Genomic DNA, 23,682 nt, shown 5'->3' on the forward strand with positions numbered 1-23,682 from the left:
CTGCAAAGATGAAACTACATCTAATTTTTTTTTATCATGAATGCCACTATAGTGAATACCTTGTCACTTTTGGAAGGAAATAGTTTACTCCCTAGGAAAGTTGATACATTGGGTAAAAGAGTTTAGATATATTTTAAAACGCAGTGACAGACGGCTTTCTAAAAATATTAGAAAACTTGGCATTATCAGTGGTAGTTGAATGAGGACACCATTTTCACTGTATCCTTTCTGACACTGAGTATTAATATTTAAAATGGTTAGTTATCAAAGATATGTATAGGAATCCAAACTGTATACTTGTTGCTTAAGTTTGCATATTTTGGCAACTGTGAAAGTGCATACTTTTTCAAATATTTATTTATTACTTACATCTTAAATAATGATTTTTCATATCTTTGCTTAGTCATTTAATAGTTCCTTAAACCTTGTCTTAGCAATATTTTTGTTTTTAAAGTCATCTTTGTAGTATTTATTGAAGATATTTTTCGTAATCTCTTGTATCTTTTTATTTTGTGGGCTATTTTTCTCTATTCAGAAATAAAAATTTTGGTTTTGTTTTTACAAAGCTGAATTTAGTGTTTCTTCCCTTGATACTCTGGTGCAGTATTTTTGCCATTCATCTTACCCATCTATTAGATGAAAAGGAACATCAGATTCCCCCTTTAAGAGAGTGCTTGGCTAATTTATTGTCCAGGTAGTAGGAAGAAAATAGCTGTAAAGGAAATAATCCATCACAGTTTCTTCCTGCAGGAGAGAGGAGGGCTCATGATGCTGGCAGGTGTAGAATCTTAGCAGTTTAACATCAGTTGGACTAGTGGCCACATTTCCTAAGTTGTGCACCTTATCCAAGGCAAGGGTGGGCCAGAGTGATGAGGCCAAGGATCAGGAGATCCGCTTGGATGGGAGGAGCAAGCCAGAGATCAGCAAGAGGCAGGACAGGGAGGGAAAACCGGATGTGATGCCAGGGTCTGTAAGGAGATGGGGGAGAGTGGGAGAAGAAAGATGAAGATGCAAGGTGAAAAGCAAAAAGCTGGGCTTTTTCCCATCACCATTTCTCAGGGTCACCTCCAACACAAAGAGTGACATCTTTAAATCTAGAACTCCCTGCCTACCTGTCTTCCTAAATTCAGATGTATACTGTAACACCTTTCAGTGTGTTAATATCTACGCTTCCTCATCCCCACCTTAAATGCCCTTTAAAATAGTGCTTTTCTTTAAAAATGGCACCTTTCTGGTTTTGGAGATTTGTAATCAGTTTCTTACTGAGACTGTCACAATACTTACATATAAGTTGCCATTCCCATTTTATGACTTCTAAAAATTTAAATTAGAGAAAATTTTAGAAAAGAATCTTTGTGTCTCTGTGTTTGTGTATATGTAAAACAATGTACATTTTAAAACATCTTATGTTCTAATAAAGAAAGTAACTGGTTTATTAAAGACTGTACTGCAGGGCAAAAAAGAAAAGAAACTAAAACCACGTCTCTCTAGTTGTAGTAGGGAATACTTAAAACCAAGTAAAACCCCTCCAATATGTTGAATGTTCTGTAAAGTGAGTTGGGAACATATTGTTTCTGTAGACTGGAATATTTATTTTCCACTTAAGTGATATCTTGGAAAACTTTTGATGTCTCTAAATATTCCTTGAAATGTAAGTTTAATAATTTATATCTGTGTTTATGCCTGTAATGAACACTTTTTTATAGAGATCTTTTTATAAACTCATATTCTTTTAATTTTATTTTAGAATTAGACTATGAAGGGCTAGAAATGTATCGTTACTAATTTAAAGTACATTTCATAGATTAGTGAGCTTGAACATTGTTTTGTTGTGATTGACCATTTTTCTGTAGGAATGCACATGCTTTTCTGTTTAGATTGTAAGAGCTCTTTATTATGTCAAGGACATTAGCTTATTATGTTTGATATTTGCAGAGATACTTCTATATTTTCATGTATCTTTTAATTGTGGTTGTGTGTGTGGGGGGTGGAACTCAAGGAGGTGTTTGGCTTTTTGTGTGTTATATTCCATTGCTTCTATTATACAAGTCTTCTCTATATGGGAATTTAAAATATATATGCCTGTTTTTCTTAGAGTATATTTAGACTTCAGTTTGCCTGGAAAGTTTTTAATGTATTATATCAAGTAAAGATGAACATTTTTTGAGTAGTTTACTGACCAGTTTTCCTTCTTATATATTTCTGTACCAACTTTTTATCATAATAGTCTTATTTTCATTCTTTTTAAAAACTCTGTGCATGCATTTTATCACATATTTTTTAGAACAGAATTTGATCATCTGGCAATTAAGACAAATTTTCCTATAGTATAGAGCTGTCATATTAAAATACACATTATATTTTTTCAATATTATATTCTTTAGACAATGAATGGTTAATGCAGACTTTTGGAGAAGGAAATGGCAACCCACTCCAGTATTATTGCTTGGAGAATCCCATGGACAGAGGAGCCTGGCAGACGACAGTTCATGGGGTCTCAAAGAGTTGGATACAACTGAGCAACTAACACAAAACACAGACTTTTAATTTTTAATCTGTCAATTGCTTAACGACAGACCTCTCTCAGCAAAATAGCACACTGGGTGTTTACTCCACCCTGGGTCTCTGAAGGTGTCCTCAGATACTTTTGTTTATCTGCAGAATGCCTAAGTAGCTGTTTACTTATCTCAGTATTACTATGATGTGATTTTCAAGGTCATCGTTTCTATCAGATATGGGAACAATACTAAGAAATTTTGTTCTTGAAAAATAATGTCTCTACAGATTATCACATGAATCAAAGTTTTAGTAATTTTACAAATAATTTTAAAAGATAACATTTTCATTTTTCCACTTTGTTTTCATTGTTTTGTTTCAGATTGTCCATTTTTAATTGGAGGAAGCTGCTTCTACTTGGGGGGTGGCAGGAGAAGTAAGAAAACCACATGGAAGACTCCCAGGATTTAAATGAGCAATCCGTAAGTCGTAATTCAATCTCAGTTTTACTGAAAAATGTTGTGGTAAGACGACTCAAAATCATACTGGAAGGGATATACTGTAAAAAGCAAGTTTTTGTTAAACATATTTTTAGTCAAATTTTGAATCTTTTTTCAAGATCATAAAACATGCCTTTGGAAATGTATACTGTTTCTGCTTAATGATATCATATTTTGAGGTCTTCCTTGATTGTCTACTTGTAAAGACAATGATAGAAGGATGAGGGCATTGAAATTGTGCAAAGTGTTTTTTTATTGTCGAAACAGTTTTACACACCTCCTTTATTGGGTTTTATTCCAGAGGTACTTGGATGGTGCATGTGGGGTTGAATGCCAGAAGTATGAAAAGTGAAGCATATCACTTGCATGCCTATTGTTCACTTTGAGGATGGCAACCACAGTCCTGAAGGGATTTCCTTATTTTGCTAAGGTCTTTGCAGGGCTTCCTTGTGGCTTAGCTGATAAAGAATCCACCTGCAATGCGGGACACCTGGGTTTGATCCCTGGGTTGGGAAGATCCCCTGGAGAAGGGAAAGGCTGCCCACTCCAGTATTCTGGCCTGGAGAATTCCATGGACTGTATAGTCCATGGAGTTGCAAAGAGTCGGACATAATTGAGCGACTTTCACTTTGCCCAGGGAGGGATGCACGAGGTTGGTGGCAACCATTCTAAAATTCAGATTTCTCAATGGGAAAGGACTTCTATAGCCTTTCCTCCTAATTTATTAGTAGTGTCTTTGTGATACTAGTCCTTCAGCGTGTGCAGTGGGAGTCAGTGGGAGGTTCTCCCTTCACTCCCCACTCCCACAGTACCGTCAGTTCCATCCCAGCTGTTCTGCCCACAGACAATTAGTGATGTCACAAATGAGGAGATGTATACTTACCATGTGTGTATTATTTGCTTGTATGATCATGACTAGATCTTAGAATCTTATGTTCCCATTAGGCAACAAAGGACAGTATATTTGTTATAATAATATGGTTCTGGAAATGATTTCTGAAATGAGTTCAATTTTAAAATTCAGAGTAATGTGCGTTCTGATATATAGATGTCGTTCCAAGTTAGTTTGTTTTCTATTAGTGTTTCATTTAAATGACATGATAATCAAGTTTTTAATTTATAGACAGATATGACCATTGTCTAATGTCTTTATATATTATTATTTAATTTCACCTGGTATCATTGCAGGAAAAATTTAGCAAAAAATTACAAAGACCATTAAAAAATTCGTCAAATAGTAGAGGTTATTCCTCAAAAAATGTCTGAGTTTTTACAAAAGTAGACAAAAGGCAATAGGGAAGCAGGGGCTTCAAAGTAGTTTTTTCAAATGCTGGTTATTGAACTTAAATATTAGTAGCATGGGCTCTGGTGAAACGGGTGGTACTCAGCATGATGATACGTCACTCATGTCATTCACTGCCTGTCTTTTGATCCCAGTGGCATCTGAGGTCTGTAAGTGTGACCATGTACCTGAGTGAATGATGACGTCATCTTAGTGGCGATGCTTCATGAGAGGGCTACTGTCTATCTGTACTTTGTTCTGACACACCGGGCATTACTTAAAAGTTTGTGTCCATCTGTGTAAGAATATGTGTGTGTGTGTGCATGCGTGCGTGCACGTGTGAGCTAGATTGACCTACTGTCCCTGTTTTCCGGGGACCCAGGAGTTTCCTGTGACTTGGAACTTTCAAAGCTAAAGCCAGTAGAGTCCGGGCAAACCAGGATGACCCAGTTAGTTACCTTAGGGTGTGTGTGTGTATACTTAAGAACAAATTTTTGATTCAGCACAGTTAAATGAAGCTAAAGACAATATAGTCTTAGGTTTAACAGTAGAGTGAGGTTATTATACAAGATGCTTCATATCACCTTTTATAAAATGAAACCCAACCCCTGTAAATTGTATAGGTTTTACTCCTAGTGATATTTTAATGCTGTGGAATTTGGTATTAAAAAAAAGAAATAAGTTCTTGGTGTTGTTCATGTTCAGCCAGGTTTGAGAATCAGAAATATTGAGTGACTGACCTTCTGGTCTTTCAGCTTAAACCCAGCTGCTGAATTGGTGGTAGGAATGGGAGAGATTTCGAGAGAAGAAAAGATTGCTCTCATTCTCCTTTCTTTTTCTCCCTCCCCAGTACTAAACTCTCCCCCTGCAGATGATGATCTGATCTGAGTCAGAATGGAAGCCTCTGCTATCTGGTTATCAGGAGTGGGTTCGTCTCTTTTAACCCACAGGAAATGTGAAGTTTGTGTTAAGGGTTCATGGCTTAATGGCTTTAATTTTGTAAACATCATAAATCCTTCTCCTTCAGCATCCTTAGAGTTAGCAGAACATGCAGGCCAATCTGTTCATCTTGTGCATGTGTAAAGGGATGCTTGGGACTATTAAGTCCCAAGTCAGAGTTGGGACTTCACAACAGTCTTCTGACTCCAAGTCCAAAGCTTTCCCCATTACATCCACATGCCTTAAATGCATTTGAATTTTCCTGTTTGGACTTTGATCACCATAGAATAAACTCTCATTAGGGTGAAATGATTCCTACTTGAATGAAATCTTTAAATGACTTTAAATCTTGCAGAGTGTATAGATTAATGTCTCAAAGCTTTTTGAAAAAATGCTTGGCATTATTAAGATATAGGATATATAGGCTGAAATTTTTAAAAAGTTCATAATAAAATGAGAGAACGTACTTATATCATAGCTATTTTACTTCAAAAAAAAAGTTTTTTCTCTAGGCATAGATGTAGCAAGAGGTGTCATTTATTGCACATTTTATGCTCATCTAGCATTTTCTGTATACTGACTTCAATCCCTACCATATCCTTGCTTCGTGTTGTTATGGTCACCATTTTACAGATAAGAAAACTGTGGCGTAGAGAATATTAAGGTCAACCAGCTTTTAAGTAGCAGAGATTAGAATCAAACCTATTTTTCAGTTCAATTGTTCAGTTGTGTCTGACTCTTTGTGACCCCATGGACTTCAGCACGCCAGGCTTCCCTGTCCATCACCAACTTCCGGAGCTTACTCAAACTCATGTCCATCGAGTTGGTGATGCCATCCAACCATCTCATCCTCTGTCATCCCCTTCTCCTCCCGCCTTCAATCTTTCCTAGCATCAGGGTCTTTTGCAGTGAGTCATTTCTTCGCATCAAGTGGCCAAAGTACTGGAGTTTCAGCTATTTTTATCTGGCCCTAAAATCAGTTGGTTTTTAATGAGTATGTGTGTTCATTCTTGCAAATTCAGCTGCCTTCCAGGAGACATAGCTGCCTTGGAGCACAAGGGTCTGTACACTCAGCAGATAAAAACTGAACTGAACCTACCAGCTTTCCTCTCCCAGTTTTTCCCCCTTACTCCTCTCTTCCATCTCAGTGGATGGCATCATCAGCTACTGAGTAAGTTCATTTGGAAAACTGGAAGCCATCCTTTTCTCCTTCAAGCCCATTTCAAAATCCTATCATTCTTAATTTTTAGTATCTCTCAAAGTTGTTCTTTTGGTTCCAAATCCTTATTTTGGATCTTTATTTTTATCTCCTGTATTTTTCTGCTTTAAGTTTTTTCTAGAGTGGTCTTTCTAATTTACATATCTGAGGTGAAATTCACTCAGTCCAGTCGTGTCCAACTCTTTGTGACCCCATGGACTGTATAGTCCATGGAATTCTCCAGGCCAGAATACTAAAATGGGTAGCCTTTTCCTTCTCCAGGGGATTTTCCCAACCCAGGGATTGGACCTAGATCTCCTGCATTACAGGTGGATTCTTTACCAGCTGAGCCACAAGAGAAGCCCAAGAATACTGGAGTGGGTGCTCTCCCTTCTCCAGCGGATCTTCTGGACCAAGGGATCGAACAGGGGTCTCCTACATTGCAGGTGGATTCTTTACCAACTGAGCTTTCAGGGAAGCCCTTTACATATCTAATCCCATCCTTATTCTACTTAATAACCTTCACAGGCTCTTTCTTGCCTTCCAGAGAAAAATCCAAAGTGTGTAGTAAAGCACTCAGACTTCATTGCTTGCCTGTGTCTGTAGTTTTAGTTTTGGCTTCTCGGTTCCCTGAATCTCGCAGGCTCTCTGTGGTTTCTGTGTCTTTGCTAGTACTCTAGCCTCTTCCCAGATGAGCCTCTTCCTCACTGGAGAACATGTAAATCTTGAAGACTTGCTACGGGTTTCACTCCCTCGAGTAAGGCTCTCAGGTTTCCTCCTTGTTTCCCAGGCAGTCAGCTGCACTGGGTCAGGGCCCCTGCTCTGTGCTGCTGTACCCTTTGGCATTTACCTCTCTACCCCAGGACTTACCCCACAGAGCTGAAATCTTATCTGTTTATTTGCCTCTCTACTAGATTATAAACTACTTAAGAGTAATAATGGGTCTTGATCATCTTGTATCCTTCCTTCTTAGCACAATTCTTACTGACATTCAATAAATGTTTTCTTCAAAAGCTTTTATATACTGTTAGTAAGGTGTGTTAGTGAATAGCCTGACAAATTGTAGAAAGCCAAGATGTTATTCTCAGAATGGATTTACTGACTCATGAATTCATATATCACTTATTTAAAACAGTTGCGTATAACATGTAACACTAGTTTTTAACAGCATGTGATCAAAAGAAATTTTGGTCCTTAGTATTTTTTTTTTTTTTTTGCGTTTATCTGGATTACTTTTGGATAAGGCAATGGCACCCCACTCCAGTACTCTTGCCTGGAAAGTCCCGTGGACAGAGGAGCCTGGTGGGCTGCAGTCCATGGGGTCGCGAAGAGTCTGACATGACTGAGTGACTTCACTTTCACTTTTCACTTTCATGTATTGGAGAAGGAAATGGCAACCCACTCCAGTTCTTGCCTGGAGAATCTCAGGGACGAGAGAGCCTGGTGGGCAGCCGTCTATGGGGTCGCACAGAGTCGGTCATGACTGAAGTGACTTAGCAGCAGCAGCAGCAGGATTACTTTTTGCAGTCTGGTTTAGAGGATCTAGGAAATTTTAAGAGGTAAACAAAGTGCAATTTAACTTTCATATTTGAAGAACTTTATAATTACTTAGAAGCAGTTTGTTATATCCAGTTATAGCTCACTACAGTTTTTAATGACATGTTGCTCTTATTAATAGAAATAAACATGAATATAGATTATGCAGGGCAATATTTATACTAACAATCAGAAATTCCTTTGATACTCTGAAATATATTCTTTGTATTCAAATAATGACTAATCAGTATTTATGTTTTTATAGCTCCTAGAGTATCCTTACACACTGAAAAGTTGTAGTCTTTTTTAAAGTTTTCCACAGATTTTTTTCTAGTCTGACTTATTCATATCAAGGTGAGAGGGCATTTGGCCTAAATTTACCATCAAGCTAGAAGGTTTAAAAAAATACTGTTTATAAGTTTAAGTACTATATGTTACATAGTAAAATGTTAGTGTTTACTAAATAAAATGAGGTAAAATGAATTACAGTTTATGATATAATTGCATTCCCTAATATTAAAATTTAAGGGCCTGAATTTTCCTACATTATTACTGAATCAGTTAACTTACATTACTGATGACATATTTCAATTAGTGAGGTCTGAATTAAGTCACATTCCTTGGATTCATATTTTACATCATGTGTTTCAGCAGTATTTTGAAGTTCATGTATATATATATATATATGTAGACACAACTAGTGTTTATTTTCTAGCATCAAACCTGCTAATTTAATAATACATATTAACATTCCAGAGTTAGCTTAATAAACTAACCTCTTTTCTGTCTGTTTTTCACCCCTGGACTACCAAATGAGTTTAGAATTATTCCTCAGCTCTCTATTCTTAGAGATTCTACAATGTCATTTTTGCCTGTAGCCACTAGATCATCTTTAAAACCTGAACTGCTCTCTGAGCTATTTGGACAGGTTTTTAACTGTTGTATGGAATTGAATATACCAACAAACTTCCCATGTCGATGTAGAGCTTCAGAATCAACAGCTTCTGTCAGTGTTTCAACTCTATGCAAGAAAAGAATTATTTTTATTAGTTTCAGTTTAAAATCACGTTTTCATTTTTGGTAGTAAAGCATTATCAATATCTAGAGATCCTATTAGTCTTCTATTGCTTTTTATTTTGGATAGTCTAATCAATTTAAGCATCATGCACACAGTGTATTTTATTCAGATATAGCCAAAATCAGCTTATTGGTTTTGAGGCTACAAATCTGTTTGGAAGAACCTGGCCTTTTAATTAGTCAAAAGAACCATATTTATAACATGTAATTTTTATACCATCCAACTAGACAATGTACTTCAGAATTCAACAGAATTCTGCTTAAAGTTGAGTCAGTTTCAGAATTGATGTAGCTCCCAATTACCAGTTATAGCTTTACTTCGCAATTAGATAAAAGAGTACCTAAATGGCGAAATTACCAAGAAGTGTCTTTGAGACATCAGACGTACTGAAGCATCTGAAAACCATTTATGTTGATGAAAGCAGGTAAGACAATGTGTGCAGCAGCATGGATTCTGGAATAAGAGCTGGCAAGCTCACACTCCATCATCATAGCTTTCTAGCTGTCACAACCTTGTCACAGTGCAACTTGATTTCAAATTATTTAACCAAAAGGAAAAGATTTTTAAAATATGGAGGGAAATGTAGGTTATTCCACTATGATTGGAAGTCAGCCACACAATTGTCACGGCTAAATCTTTAGAACAGGGAGTGGAAAGATAGCAGAATGTATTAAAATTGGTAATAATTCAACAGATTCTATTAAACCAATGATTACTGTTTACTCTCTGTCAGGAACTTTGCTAAAGTTTAAACAATTAGTATATTACAATTTCTGTCCTGCCCAAGCTTTAGCTTAATATATGGTTGTAAGTTGTTAAGTTCTAGAGTTATCAATAGTTTAAAATGAAATTTGGGCAATGACTACTGATTTACTCAATGAATATTTGTGGGGAGCTGCTATATTTGAAGCATGGTTTTAAATGTTGGAGATACTCAGTGGACAAAATAGACAAATATGATTCTCATGGAGTTTATTATACTTTAGCAGGGAGAGATGAACAGGAAAACAATATTAGATACTAGAAAGAAATAGTGCATCCAGAAAAACCAAGTAAAGCAGGGAGAGGGACAGGACATTCTGGAGCTAAGGTGTGTGGGTGGGGCAAGGTGTGGGCTTTGAAGAATAGTCAGGGGGGCTTCCTAAAGGAAATCAGTCCTGAATATTCATTGGAAGGACTGTTGCTGAAGCTCCAATAGTTTGGCCACCTGATGTGAATAACTGACTCATTGGAAAAGCCCATGATACTGGGAAAGATTGAAGGCAGGAGGAGAAGGGGATGACAGAGGATGAGATGGTTGATTGGCATCACTGACTTGATGGACATGAGTTTGAGCAAGCTCCAGGAGTTGGTGAAGGACAGGGAAGCTTGGCATGCTGCAGTCCATGGGGTCACATGGACACAATTGAGCCACTGAACTGAACTGAAACTGTCACTGAGAAGATGGCATTGTGCAAAGACTTGAAGGAGCCACCTGGGTATCTGGGGAAAGTGAGTTTTGGTTAGAAGGAACAGTAACTATGAAAAAAGTGAGATGGCACCATACCTGATATGGTCAAGGAATAGAAAGGAGGCCAGTGTTGGTGCCAGTAGTGGGGTGGTCAAGGGGAGAGATAAGGAAGTGATCATGATAGGAGTGTGCAGGTGAGGAGACAGATTGTGTAGAGGTGTTTAGGCCATTGTAAGAGCTTGAGCTTTTCTCTGAGTTACATGGGAAATAATTTGAGGGTGAGCTTAGGGATGTCATGATGAGATTTAAGTTTTTAAAAGATCAGAATGTCTGCTGTGTTGAAAATGGTCTCTTTGAGGTCAAGAGTAGAAACTGGGCTATTCTAAACATTCAGATGTGAAATGGACAAGATAACAGTAGAAGTAGTGAGAAATGGTTGAATTCAGGATATGGTTTGAACCTAGAGCTGAGAGGACTTGCTGATAGGTTGGATGTGGATTGTGAAAGAAAGACCTTGACTTCCAGGTCTTTGTCCTGAGCAGTGGGAAGGATGGGGTTAGGCATTTACTGAGATGGATTGAGTTAGAAAGAACAGGTTGAGCCCGGAGATCAGGAGTTCAGTTTTAGACCCGGCAACAGAGTTATTGCTATGCTTTCACCAATTCTGTTTCATACTTTTTTCTGGTGCATCTGAGACTATCCTTCCTGGACTCCTTACCCTTAGACAGGGTGGTATAGCTAGTTTAAGGGAAGAGATGTACGCATTATTTCCAGACTGAGGCAGTGAGAAACCTGTGCCTGATTCTGTAGTCTCTATGTTTGCCTAGAGTTTGGAAAATGAGGAGGAGGTGACAGGTAAAGATGGTTGGTCTCCAGAATGGAGGAAGACTCAATTGTGGAGTCCCTGCATGAAGGACAGCATCCCAGGAAAAAATTAAAGCAACTGGGTTAAAAGGGACATAATGAGTTTTACCTACTATTTGAAAAATGAGTGGGGAGTCAGTTGTAACATTTGGAACCTGGGAGGGAACGTTGAACTTGAAATATAAATTTGGGAGGCTTCAGGGTACTGATGATATTTAAAGAACTATTATTGGTTGATATCACCAAGAGATTAAATCTAGATAGAGATAAATTGAAAGGACTGAGCTCTAGGGCATTCACATTTACAGATGACAGTTTACAGAAGACAGCAGCTTGATTCTAACACAACCATAACCATAACATCTGTAAGCACTGAGTTATGCCACAGTTAGTATATGTTACCAAAGCCAGTGAATTCCCTTATTTCAAGTTTCCGAATGATCAAATATTATATCTGGGTTACTGGAAACTGGATTAACCCTTTTTAGAAGAAAAAGCCAGCTTACAGCCAAATAGGTATTCAAACATCATTCACTTCTTTATTTTCTATCAAAGTTGTTGTTCTGAACAACAAGCTGAACAACTCATGAGTCATGTCCAACTCATTGTGCCCCCATGGACTGCAGCACGCCAGGCTTCCCTGTCCTTCAGTATCTTCTGGAATTTGCTCAAACTCATGTCCATGGAGTTGGAATTGCCATACAATCATCTAGTCCTCTGTTGCACTCTTCTCCTCCTGCCGTCAATCTTTCCCAGCATCAGGGTCTTTTTCAATGAGTAGCCCTTTGCATCAGGTGGCCAAAGTGTTGGAGCTTCAGCTTCAGCACCAGTCCTTCCAATGAATATTTTGGGTTGATTTCCCAAAGATTGGTTTGATTTCCTTGCTGTCCAAGGGACTCTCAAGAATCTTCTCCAGCACCACATTTCGAAAGCATCAGCTCTTTATAGTCCATACAAGACAACTGGGAAAACCAAAGCTTTGACCATATAGACTTTTGCCTTTTAATACACTCTAAGTTGTCATAACCAGTCCATTCTAAAGGAGATCGGTCCTGGGTGTTCTTTGGAAGGAATGATGCTAAAGCTGAAACTCCAGTACTTTGGCCACCTCATGCAAAGAGTTGACTCTTTGAAAAAGACTGATGCTGGGAGGGATTGGGGCAGGAAGAGGAGGGGACGACAGAGGATGAGATGGCTGGATGGCATCACCGACTCGATGGACGTGAATTTGAGTGAATTCCGGGAGCTGGTGATGGACAGGGAGGCCTGGCGTGCTGCAGTTCATGGGGTTGCAGAGTCAGACATGACTGAGCGACTGAACTGAACTGAACTGAAGTTGTCATAGCTTTTTTTCCGAGGAGCAAGTGTCATTTAATTTCATGGGTACAGTCACTGTCTGCAGTGATTCTGGAGCCAAGAAAATATATTCTATCACTGTTTCCATTTTTTCCCCATCTGTTTGCCATGAAGTGATGGGACTGGATGCCATGATTCATTTTTTGAATGTTGAGTTTTAAGCCAACTTTTTCACTGTCTACTTTCATCCTCATCAAGAGGCTCTTTAGTTCCTCTTACTTTCTGCGATTAAAGCGGTATCATCTGCATATCTGAGATTGTTGATATTTCTCCTGGCAATCTTGATTCCAGCTTGTGCTTCATCCAGCCGGGCATTTCACATGATGTACTCTGCATATAAGTTAAATACGCAGGGTAACAATATACAGCCTTGACGTACTCCTTTTCCAAATTGGAACCAGCCCATGTTCCAGGTCCAGTTCTAACTGTTGCTTCCTGATCTGCATACAGGTTTCTCAGGAAGTAGGTAAGGTGTTCCCATCTCTTGAATTTTCCACAGTTTGTTGTGATCCATACAGTCAAAGGCTTTAGTGCAGTCAGTGAAGCAGAAGTAGATTTGTTTTGGAATTTCTTTGCTTTTTTTGTTATCCAACAGATGTTGGCAATTTAATCTCTGGCTCGACTGCATTTTCTAAATCCACTTGGTGCATCTGAGAGTTCTCAGTTCATGTTCTGCTGAAGCCTAGCTTGAAGGATTTTGAGTATTACCTTGCTCACATGTGAAATAGGTGCAATTATACAGTAGTTTGAACATTCTTTGGCATTACTTTTTTCTGGAATTGAAATGAAAACTGACCTTTTCTGTCAAAGTTACAAAGTTAGAAGAAAGTACTCAACAAGTAGTATTTTCTTGTTGCTATGTTTGTAGATATGATGTTTCTAGGATCGCAGTTTCGTAAAGGATTGAACTACATCAGGGATACTCAGCTTCAGCATTGTTGAATGTCTAACCTATTTAGATAGGATAATTCTTTGTAGCAGGGGAATTGTCCTGTGCATTGGGTGATGTTTAGAAGCATTTCTGGTATCCACCCACTAGATGTCAGTAGCACCTTCTTCCCTCCCCCGCTTCCCTCTTTAGTGACAATCAGTCAAAACTGATTGTCCCTAGATATGGACAGATGTTTTCTGGGGGGAGCCAAGAATCACAGATCTGCTTTCAGTGAGCCATTTGTTTACAAATTTATTCCCTGAAAAAAATTGAGGAAGTTTACCTGAACATTTAATATAATGTGCTATGTTGACTTATTGAGGGAGATGGGATGAAAAGGCCAGCACATGATAATACAGAATTTAAGCAAGAAAACAAAACAACATTGCCAGGTTAGCTGTATAAAATATTAAGTACCCTGCTATCAACAGGGTAAGTCTGTTTCAGAAAGACCAAGAAAGGAATTCTAGATAGGTTAGGTCGTGCCTTGGCTTTCCTGGTAGCTCAGAGGGTAAAGCGTCTGCCTGCAGTGCAGGAGCCCTGGATTCGATCCCTGGGTCAGGAAAATCCCCCCTGGAGAAGGAAATGGCAACCCACTCCAGTACTCTTGCCTGGAAAATCCCATAGACAGAGAAGCCTGGTAGACTACAGTCCATGGGATCACAAAGAGTCGGACACGACTGAGCGACTTCACTTTCACTTTCACTTGAGGTCGTACCTTAACTTGATCTTGAAAGAAAGGATGGAATTGTATGGACACAAAAGGACCTGTCCTGATCTGGTAAATAGTAAGAATGAAGACTCAGAAGTGCAAAATATAAGGCAGTAAAGCCTGCCTTGGAACTGTAGATGGATTAGAATGATTGAATCAGAAACTTTTTGGGGATAAAGATGTAGAGCAGTGGGAACTCAGGCTAGGAAGTCCTGAGACCATACTCAAAAGAGTCTTTGAAGCCAAACTTCTGTATTTACAAGGTGCTTGGTGTTCAGCAAGGTGCTTGTCACAACATAAAGTACAGAGTTGCATGAGATGCTGCTCTGCCTTTGGACTTTTATCTTGGACATAATGGAAAGTCCCATAATTTTTGAGCAAGAGAATAATATTTTTGAAATGATGTTTTAGGAAAATTAACCAGATGGTAGGAAGATTAGTGAAAGTGTGAAACTTGGCATGGAAGATGGTTTAGGGGCCCTTGAAGCAGTTTATGTGTGAGCTAAAAAAGGCCTCAACCAGGGGCAGCAAACTTTTTTTTTGGTAAAAGTCAAGACAGTAAATAATTTTGAGTTTTCGGGCCATGCAGTCTCTGTGCAGGTCCTGACCTATTCTGGTGGAGTGTAAGAGCAGCCATATGTAACACATACATCAATGGGCATGGCTGTGGTCTAATAAAACTTTATTTACATAAACAAATGGCAAGTTGTGGACCATACTTAGCCAGCTCCTGGTCTAATAGTTGAAAGAAAACTAGGAGAGAATTCAATAAAAAGAACTTGAAAAAAACTTTACTGAACTTGGATAATTAACCAACAGGGTTAATAGGAGGAAGGTGAGTGGTAGATGTGGAGAGGGAAAAAAGCAAGGTTTCTCCTAGAGTTTCAGGCTTAGCGGGTACCAGTAAGAGAGTTCAAGAGCAAGTGTCAGTGATTTTAGTAACCAGAAAGATGTGTTTGAATTTATAACTTTTGAGAACCTGTCAAACTAGCAGCTGGCTCTGTTGTGCCATGAGGGGATGTCTAGGCTGGTCAGAGAGATCAAAGGAGTATTTTTAAAGATGTTGTACCTACAGGGAAATTATAGCTGGCTAAAGGACAGAAGGGCTTACCTGGTGGCTCAGTGGTAAAAAATTCGCCTGCCAATGCAGAAATGCGTTCAACGCCTCCGTCAAGAAGATCTCCTGGGAAAGTAAATGGCTACCCACTCTAGTATTTTTGCTGGGAAATCCCATGGACAGAGGAGCCTGGTGGGCTTTAGTTCATGGGGCTGCAAAAGAGTCGGACACAACTTAGTGACTAAATGACAACCACCAAAAGGACAGAAGGATACACCCTGGATACACCTGGATACACCCGGGAGAACACCTCTCAGGTGAGGATGCACCCGGGAGAACACCATGTTTATGGAGTGGAAGGAGGAAGATGAATCTGGAGAGACTGAGATAGGGAAACAGAGGGAGGTCAGGGTAATCCTACCTGAAGAGCCAATGACCAAGAATAATTTTTAGAAGGTATTGGTTATCACTTTCTGACATTTCAAGAGGACAAGTAGAATGGGGACTGAGAACAAAGCTCTTTCATTTGCTGATTAGAAGGCCACCGGTGGCCCCTCGGGATACAGTGCTGTTTGTTTTGTGGCAGGTGACATCTTAGAGGTTCAACATAGAAAAGATATTGAGAAAGTAAGAGGAAGCATGTGTTTTGAAAGAAGAACAGAACAGTAATTGAAGGGAGCACCTTTTTCAAATTATAAGAGAATTGTGTGTGGTTGGTGAGTGGGGAGAAGGACTCAATGGAGAATAGACTCAAGTTGTCACAGAGGTAGGGGGTCAGCAGAGGTCAGAATGAAGAGGATAACGTGGGGATGAGGGAGGGATTCACCCTCTGACTGAAAATGCTAGATGATGCCTGTGCCCTTGGATATTCTAAGCTGTTCTCCTTGGATGACTTTCTTCTTTGCCGTTCTGTAGAAAGGAAGTCTGTTAGTTCACACAAGATCAGGAAGTGAAATGGAAGAATGATTTAGTAGTAGAGTAGTAAATGATTTAGTAGTATAAAGAAGATCACCAATAGGCATTATTATTTCTTTAATATAAATTTATTTATTTTAATTGGAGGTGAACTACTTTACAATGTTGTAGTGGTAGAGATCTAGAACTCAGTACATAGATTATTGTGACATTTTCAGGTTTCCTTTACAAAGTCGGTCATACTGGCTAGGACTTAAAACTGAGCATGGAAAGTTTATTTATTTATTTGTTTATTTTGCATCAAAACCATTAAGAAGAGACAAGAGAAAAATAAACATTTTGTGGTAAATGAAAATGCCCCTCATCTTTAGGAAGAAACTGCTTGCTCTGTTTTCTTTGGCTATCAACACAACCAACAAAAAGAAGAGCCTATTTATTTAGATGGGATTGGGTCAAATTTGACTATAGAGTTGGATGGAGAAAGTACTTGTCTCAAAGTACACAGAATCCTGTTGTTTCATGTCTTCTTGGATGGAGAGTTGATTTCTCTGCTTAGACATCTTTAGGATACAGACACCCTTGTAAGGGTTATTATGGGAAGAAGTTAATGTTAAAACTCTTGGCAGAGGAGAAGTTCATGTTAAATTTGATGTTAAAACTCTTAGCATGGTGGGAAAAGGTCTGCAGAAAAAAGTAAACAAGAATTTAAAAAGGAAAGACAAATACTGCCTGCTTCTTTAGCTTTGTTGTTTTCCCTAAACAGTTGTGGACAACATGTGTGGCCAGTGGGTTGTAACTAGACTTCCCAAGTGCTCACAGCTGACATGTGTGAAGTCCTCACTTGGGCTTTCTGAGTGCTTTATTTATATCAACTCATTTAATTCTCACATCAGCTTGATGAGTTGGGCACTATCATTATCTCCCAGTTTACAAATGAGGGAGTCACTCAGCTAGTGGGTGGGGGCCAGGATTTGAACCCAGGCAGCCTGGCTCCTGAGCTGACAATATTAACTGCTGGTGAATCTTCTGAGAAAATGCACTAATTATTTTTCAGCCCTCCACCCTGGTTTGAGCCTTCAACAGTAACAACAACAACAACAAAATGGAAATGTTTTTGTTGTAGCCACACATTCCGGGAAACAAACTCACTCAGAAGCACAATGCAGATAGTGGAGTGCAGTTTAACACCGGCGCGCCCAAGGCAGAGTCTCCTCTTAGCCAAGGCCCCTGACCAGTTTTTGTGAAAACCTTATATACCCTAAGTGTACATGCTCAAACCCAGCTCCCCAAATTCTCTGAAACTAGTCTAAACAAAGGAAAAGAAAGATATAATCAAAGTTAACCTGTGATTCGTATGCCTTAAACCCATGATTCGTATGCCTTAAGCCTAGGTAGTTAACAGTAGACAATTATCAGTAGGCCTGTGGTCATACCCCAGTAAACATAGCAGAATTTATGATTCTATTCGGTTACACAGATAATTAGGGTATTCTTTTAGGCGACATAGAGTCTAGGTACGAGCCCTGGGACTCTTCCATGGTGGAGCGGGGGCCGGGGCGGAGTGAGGGGGGTGTCTGGTTTTCCAGTTCTTATGTCGTTTCCATAGATACTGGGCATATAGCTCAAAGTCCACAGTCTGGCCCAAGATGGAGTTCTGCTTTTAAGATGGAGCCTGTTCTGTCTGTTTCCTCCTTCATTCCCCCCTCCTGATGCTCTTAACTCATAGTATGAGCATCACTCATAGGGATATATTGCACCCTGGCTCTCTGACCGCCAATTTGGGAGAACGACACCAACCTTTGGGTTACAAAGTTCATAGTACATTGTAAAATGCAGGGTCCACAAAGCAGAACTATCAAGGCAACTATAACAATGGTAAATATAGCTTTCCAACACTCACCCTTCATCCAAGATAGGACTGAAGTCCAGAAAGGAATGTTTTCATTTGACATTGCTTTTACCTGGTTTTTCATGTCATCTAAAGCAGCTGATACATTGCCAGATAAATCAGCAATATATACACAACATTCAACCTTAATTATAGCACAGGTCCCTCCTTGAGCAGCTGTGAGCATGTCCAAAGCCATTCTATTTTGAATTACCACTTTTCTCATTTGGATTTGTTCTTCATTTAAGGCTTGGATGGCTTTAACACTACCTAGGAGGGCCTGTTTGTGAAATTAGCCAAGGCTTCTACTTTAATCATAATATTTGTTGTCCCTATAGAAGGTACAAATAAGGCAGCAATATACTCATACCACTGAAACACAGACCTTGTCCACCTCGCATGTAAATAAAGTAGATTTATCAGGGCTTGTTGTAGGTTAGGCTTTAGGCTACCATGGGCAAAAGCAAACCCCAGTGTGCAGCAGCCTACCCAGCTGATTGGTAACCAAGGCCGAAAGGTAGGCCCACAAAGCCATTGGGTTCCCTTGGGTGCCACCCAGTGGATTCCAGGGTTGTATTTCCAATCAGATCCTGGCCAATGGATGGACTGGTTGCGGTGGTATGTAACCTCGAATGTTCATTTACATTGTTCGGGGGATAGATACCCCATATATTTTAGTTCTTTTGGGTGTAATGGATAGTCAACAAACCCTACCCTTCATTCTTTTTGTTCCCAGCATATAGCAGTGGGAGTAATTAATTGACCCTTTTCTGGGGTCATCTAGAAATATTCATCCCAGACTTGGTAGAACTGTTCAACATACCTAGAGGCCTGTTCTCCCTTTCTGGTCAGGGAGAGCTTTTTTTCCTTTTTTTTCTTTAAATATGAGGTATAGGTTTTTGTTACTCCTATGAAACTGGTGTTTACATCAAATGTAACCCCATGACCCAAGTCTATTGACTGTAGGTCTGGCTTACACCAAGAGAGCAGGGAGAGATTATGATTGACAAGAGAAAGGAAAGTCTTTTTGTCATCCCAGAAAAGAGCAGAGTGGTTTAAAATCTCCTTGGTGGAGTGGTTAAAATCACCAAGGAAGTCCATCCATCACAGACAGAGGCATAGCCCCACATACCCAGCAGTTGGAGGTGTTGTGGAAGTCTGCGTAGGAATGTGTCCTAGAGATGAAAACATTGTCCTGAGTTTAAATGGAAGTTAAATTCAAAATCACGTTGATGAGGCCAAACAGCAGGAGTTGATTAGGTGGCTTCTTCCTGAAGGGGCTCGCCCGGGATATTCTTTTCCTTCTTCTTAAGGATGATCTTAGTCTCCCGAGGGTCAGTGGGGTCCCTCTGCACAGTCCACTCAGCATTTTCTGGGTCTGCGTGGTATGTCTCTTCATGCTCATGTAGTTGATCCAGGGAGTGACACCTGCAAATTTAATTGCCATAGGGGTGGTTAGAACAATAGTATATGGACCCTTCCAATGTGGGGCCATGGAGTCGTGTTTACAGTCCTTGGCCCACACCTGATCCCCAGGCACAAAATCGTGTATCTGGTCCCCAAGGGGGAATGGCACCCTCTCTTGTACAAACTTAGTTACCTGATTTATTACCTTACCCAGTTGTTCCATCTGCTGTGAAATCTCATCTCCCCATCCCTGAGACAAATTTGTTGACAGCTGTTTTATTATGGGAGGGGGCCTCCCATACACAATATCGTATGGAGAATAGCTATGGGACCATGGGGTCATCCTGAGTCTGAGCAGAGCCATCGGAAACAAGTCCACCCTGGAGCAGTCAGTCTCTGTGACCCACTTGGAGAGTGTCTCTTCAAATGTCCAGTTTGTTCCTTCCACCATCCCAGAACTCTGGGGCCTATATGCTGTATGTAATTTCCACTTGATATTTAAAATTTTGCTTGCTTGTCGTACTAAATCAGCTACGAAAGCCGGGCCATTGTCCGATCCAATGCTGGTAGGAAATCCAAATCTGGGAACTATCTCCCTAAGCAGTCACAGGGTTACTTTTGATGCTCTTTCAATCCAGGTAGGAAAAGCTGCTACCCATCCTGAGAATGTACATACCATGACCAGCAGGTAATGGTCGTGTCTATGAGGTTTCATCTGTGAAATCCACTTCCAGGTGTTCAGAGGGCAGCGTGCCTTTTAGCTCAATCTGTCTGTGCCAAGAGTCAGCACTGACCTGTGAGCAGCCAGTGCAGTTCTGAGATTCTGTCCTGCATAGGGAAGAGAGGCGGGGAACCAAGAAATATTTTCACATTAGCTCTTCCAGTTTATCATGGCCTACGTGGGTCGCTTGATGTGTTTGGCTTACCAGAGTGGGTGCCAGCTCCTCCAGTACCAATAATTTGCCACCTAGTAATTCCCACCATCCCTTTTCAGTATGATGGCCCATTCTGCTTTGGCTAGTTGGTCTTGGGCTTCGGTGTATTTTGGAGAGTCCAGCCTTAGTTCAGGCAGCTCCACCAATATGAGAGCTTTAATAGGGGCTTCACTTGTCACCCCTAATCCCTCAGCTGCTTGTTTAGTGGTCTTATCTGCCAGTTTGTTTCCCCGAGCCCAGGGGTATCCTCTTTTTTATGTCCTCAGCAGTGTATGTCTGCAATCCTCTCTGGTTCCCAGGCAGCATCTAATAGGGTCTTAATTTCTTCCTTATTTTTAATATCTTTTTCACTAGCTTTCAAAAGGCCTCTCTCCTATACAGAGCCCTGTGTACATGTAGTGTGGCAAAAGCAAAGCTGGAGTCTGTGGAAATGTTTGTCTTCTTACCTTTTGACAGCTGGAGGGCCCAGATTAGAGCATATGGTTCTGCCCCTTGAGCGGACCAGTGTGATGGCAGAGAGCTAGCCTCAGTGATGGTTTCTTCCATGACTACTGCATATCCTGATAGTCGTCCTTGTTTCACCAGGCTGGTGCCATTGGTGTACAGGACGAAATCTGGGTCCAGGATTGGCTGGTCTCTTAAGTCAGGTCTGCTGGCACATTTCCTTGCAGTCATGTGAGGATCCACCTTCTCCCACAGGAAGGAGAGTGGCCGGACTCAAGGCCTGTCAAGGCTCAATAGTAACATGTGGGTTCTCACATAACCGTCCCTGGTATTGAGTAATCCGGGATGTTGACCGCCATTTATGGAGGTCCCCTCACAGGAGAGTGTTGACCTCATATGGGACTTTTACGATCAAATCTTGGCCCAAAGTCACCTTGGTTGCCTCCTGGACCAGTAAGGCAACTGCGGCAACTGCCCTTAAGCATCCCAGCCACCCAGTGGCAACATTGTCCAGCGGTTTCAGGAGATAAGCCACGGGTCTGTCCCATTTCCCCATAGTCTGGGACAACACTCCCATAGCCACCTTGTCCTTTTCAGTCACATAAAGTGTAAATGGCTTAGCAAAGTCTGGCAGGCCCAAGGCGGGTGCTGCCGTAACTGTACTAGGTTTGAGTTCTATTACCAGTGGGACTTGTTTTGCAACCCTGGAGGTGTTGTCTTCTGCCCAGACCTCAGGGAATTGTTGAGTTAACTCTCTCTCTAGACTGTTTAGCCTGTCTGGTTTCCCTTCTGGGAGATCGTGCAACCTCCATTCACCTTGAGGGGTTACTGGGAGGAAGACTCAATAGGCGACTGACCCCACAAGTGCCTCCAATTTAGACAGCGAATCCCTTCCCAACAAAGGTATTGGGTTTTCAGGTATGTATGAAAATTCTTGAGTCATGAATTGGTGACATATTCAATGTAGGCTTGAGACACAAAGGCTGCATTTATCACCATCTGAGACCCAGCAGCCTCTGGATTTATTGGCATCTAAAGTCCACAGGCCTCGCACAGTCTTTTGTACAACTCAGAGGGTAATTCGCTTTCCCTTTGAATCACTTTGGAGGGTTTTGCCATACTCATATGTTTTCGGGCCCCCCTCTTGAGACCTTGTAAAATAGCCACCCAATATCTCTCTAGGTGGTGGCCCCTCCCTTCCTCTATGTTACAGTCCAAATGCGGCTCTCATTGGGGGTGGCTAGTGCTGCCCACCGCTGCGGGTTTGCAGTACCCTCAGGTGCCATTTCTTGTAACTATTTTCTGGCCTCAGTTAGGATCCTGTGTCTTTTCTCAGTATTGAAAAGGGAGACTAGTAGTTGGATTATGTCATCCCATGTAGGGTGGTAGGTTTGATAAATAGTGTCCATTAGCGTAATCATCGGAGAAGGCAATGGCACCCCACTCCAGTACTCTTGCCTGGAAAATCCCATGGACGGAGGAGCCTGGAAAGCTGTGGTCCATGGGGTCGCTGAGGGTCGGACACGACTGAGCGACTTCACTTTCACTTTTCACTTTCATGCATTGGAGAAGGAAATGGCAACCCACTCCAGTGTTCTTGCCTGGAGAATCCCAGGGACGGGGGAGCCTGGTGGGCGGATGTCTTTGGGGTCACAGAGTCAGACACGACTGAAGTAACTTAGTAGCAGCAGCATAATCATGGCTTGTGGCTCCTCCGAGTACAGTGAAGTGTGTCTCTTCCAGTTTAATATATCCGTAGAGGAAAATGGCTGGTAAAAATAGGCTACAGGGGGCTGATGGTGATGCCCACAGGTGTCCTGAACTGGAGGCTGTTGTAGCTCTCTGAGGGGCATCTGTAGTGGGGTTCTTTCCCCCTGTTCCTTGGCAGAGTGCAGCCTCTGTCTAATTCCTGTGTTTTATTCCCCCTTCCCATCAGTACTCACCAGGAGAGGTGGATACAGTCTAGGAGGTCTGGCTGAGGTGGAATCCTGGGGACATTGACAAGTGGCCTCCATCGCTGGGATCAGAGCCTGCCGAAATGGCGGCTCTATGATATCCGGGAGAGCTGGAGGAAGAGCAGCAGCTGCTGCAGGAACCTCACCTGGCCCTGGATTGGGCATTAAGGTGGCCTCCAGTCCTGGTGGAGCTCTGGGAGGTGGACGCATCATTATCCAGTATGGGGGAGGGGTCAGGTCATCCCCATCCAAATCCTGTAGAACTTCCTTTTTATCATCAGTCAATTTTTGTGCCATTAATATTTTTCCCTTTACCTTCTGGATACAGAACCTTGTCCAAGTAGGAGGGTCTTAAGCTAACCCTAGCCGTGAGTCAATATATTGATATTGATCCGGGTGTCCTGGCTCTCCTGTGACTACTGTATAGACTGCCTCTGCTATTTTTAAGTTCATGGTGTTTTCTGGTGGCCATCCTACTCCCCTAGGGGGCCATCCGACCTCACAGAGTATGTGGAGGCGGTTAGGCATCATCTTCACCCCATAGTCTCCTCCAAATCCCTTCTTTAAATTTTTAATCATGCACTCCAATACAGTTGCCTTAGATTCACTTCCCCCCATCTTGCTTACCTTCTCGGCCTTCTACTTTTCCTTTCCGTTCTGTCTACGAAATTCTCGGTATCCTGTGTACTTCTGATATTTCCACTCAATGAAACACTTAAATTGCCATTCCTCCTTCCTA

At 40.9% G+C, this 23,682-nt stretch overlaps 1 protein-coding gene across 37 annotated transcripts in view; it reads left to right on the plus strand.

The window, feature by feature from the left end:
- Positions 1 to 23,682, plus strand: part of EYA4 (EYA transcriptional coactivator and phosphatase 4) — a 365,637-nt gene that overhangs the window by 74,386 nt on the left and 267,569 nt on the right. For all 37 annotated transcript variants that reach the window (XM_060419658.1, XM_060419662.1, XM_060419659.1 and 34 more), the window contains one exon: positions 2,879 to 2,978. In XM_060419658.1, coding sequence (XP_060275641.1) covers positions 2,946 to 2,978 — 33 coding nt within the window. In that variant the 5' untranslated portion in view covers positions 2,879 to 2,945. The remainder of the gene's footprint in view (positions 1 to 2,878; positions 2,979 to 23,682) is intronic.

This window comes from Ovis aries, chromosome 8 (genome assembly GCF_016772045.2).
Source record: "Ovis aries strain OAR_USU_Benz2616 breed Rambouillet chromosome 8, ARS-UI_Ramb_v3.0, whole genome shotgun sequence".
Classification (NCBI taxonomy): Eukaryota; Metazoa; Chordata; class Mammalia; order Artiodactyla; family Bovidae; genus Ovis; species Ovis aries.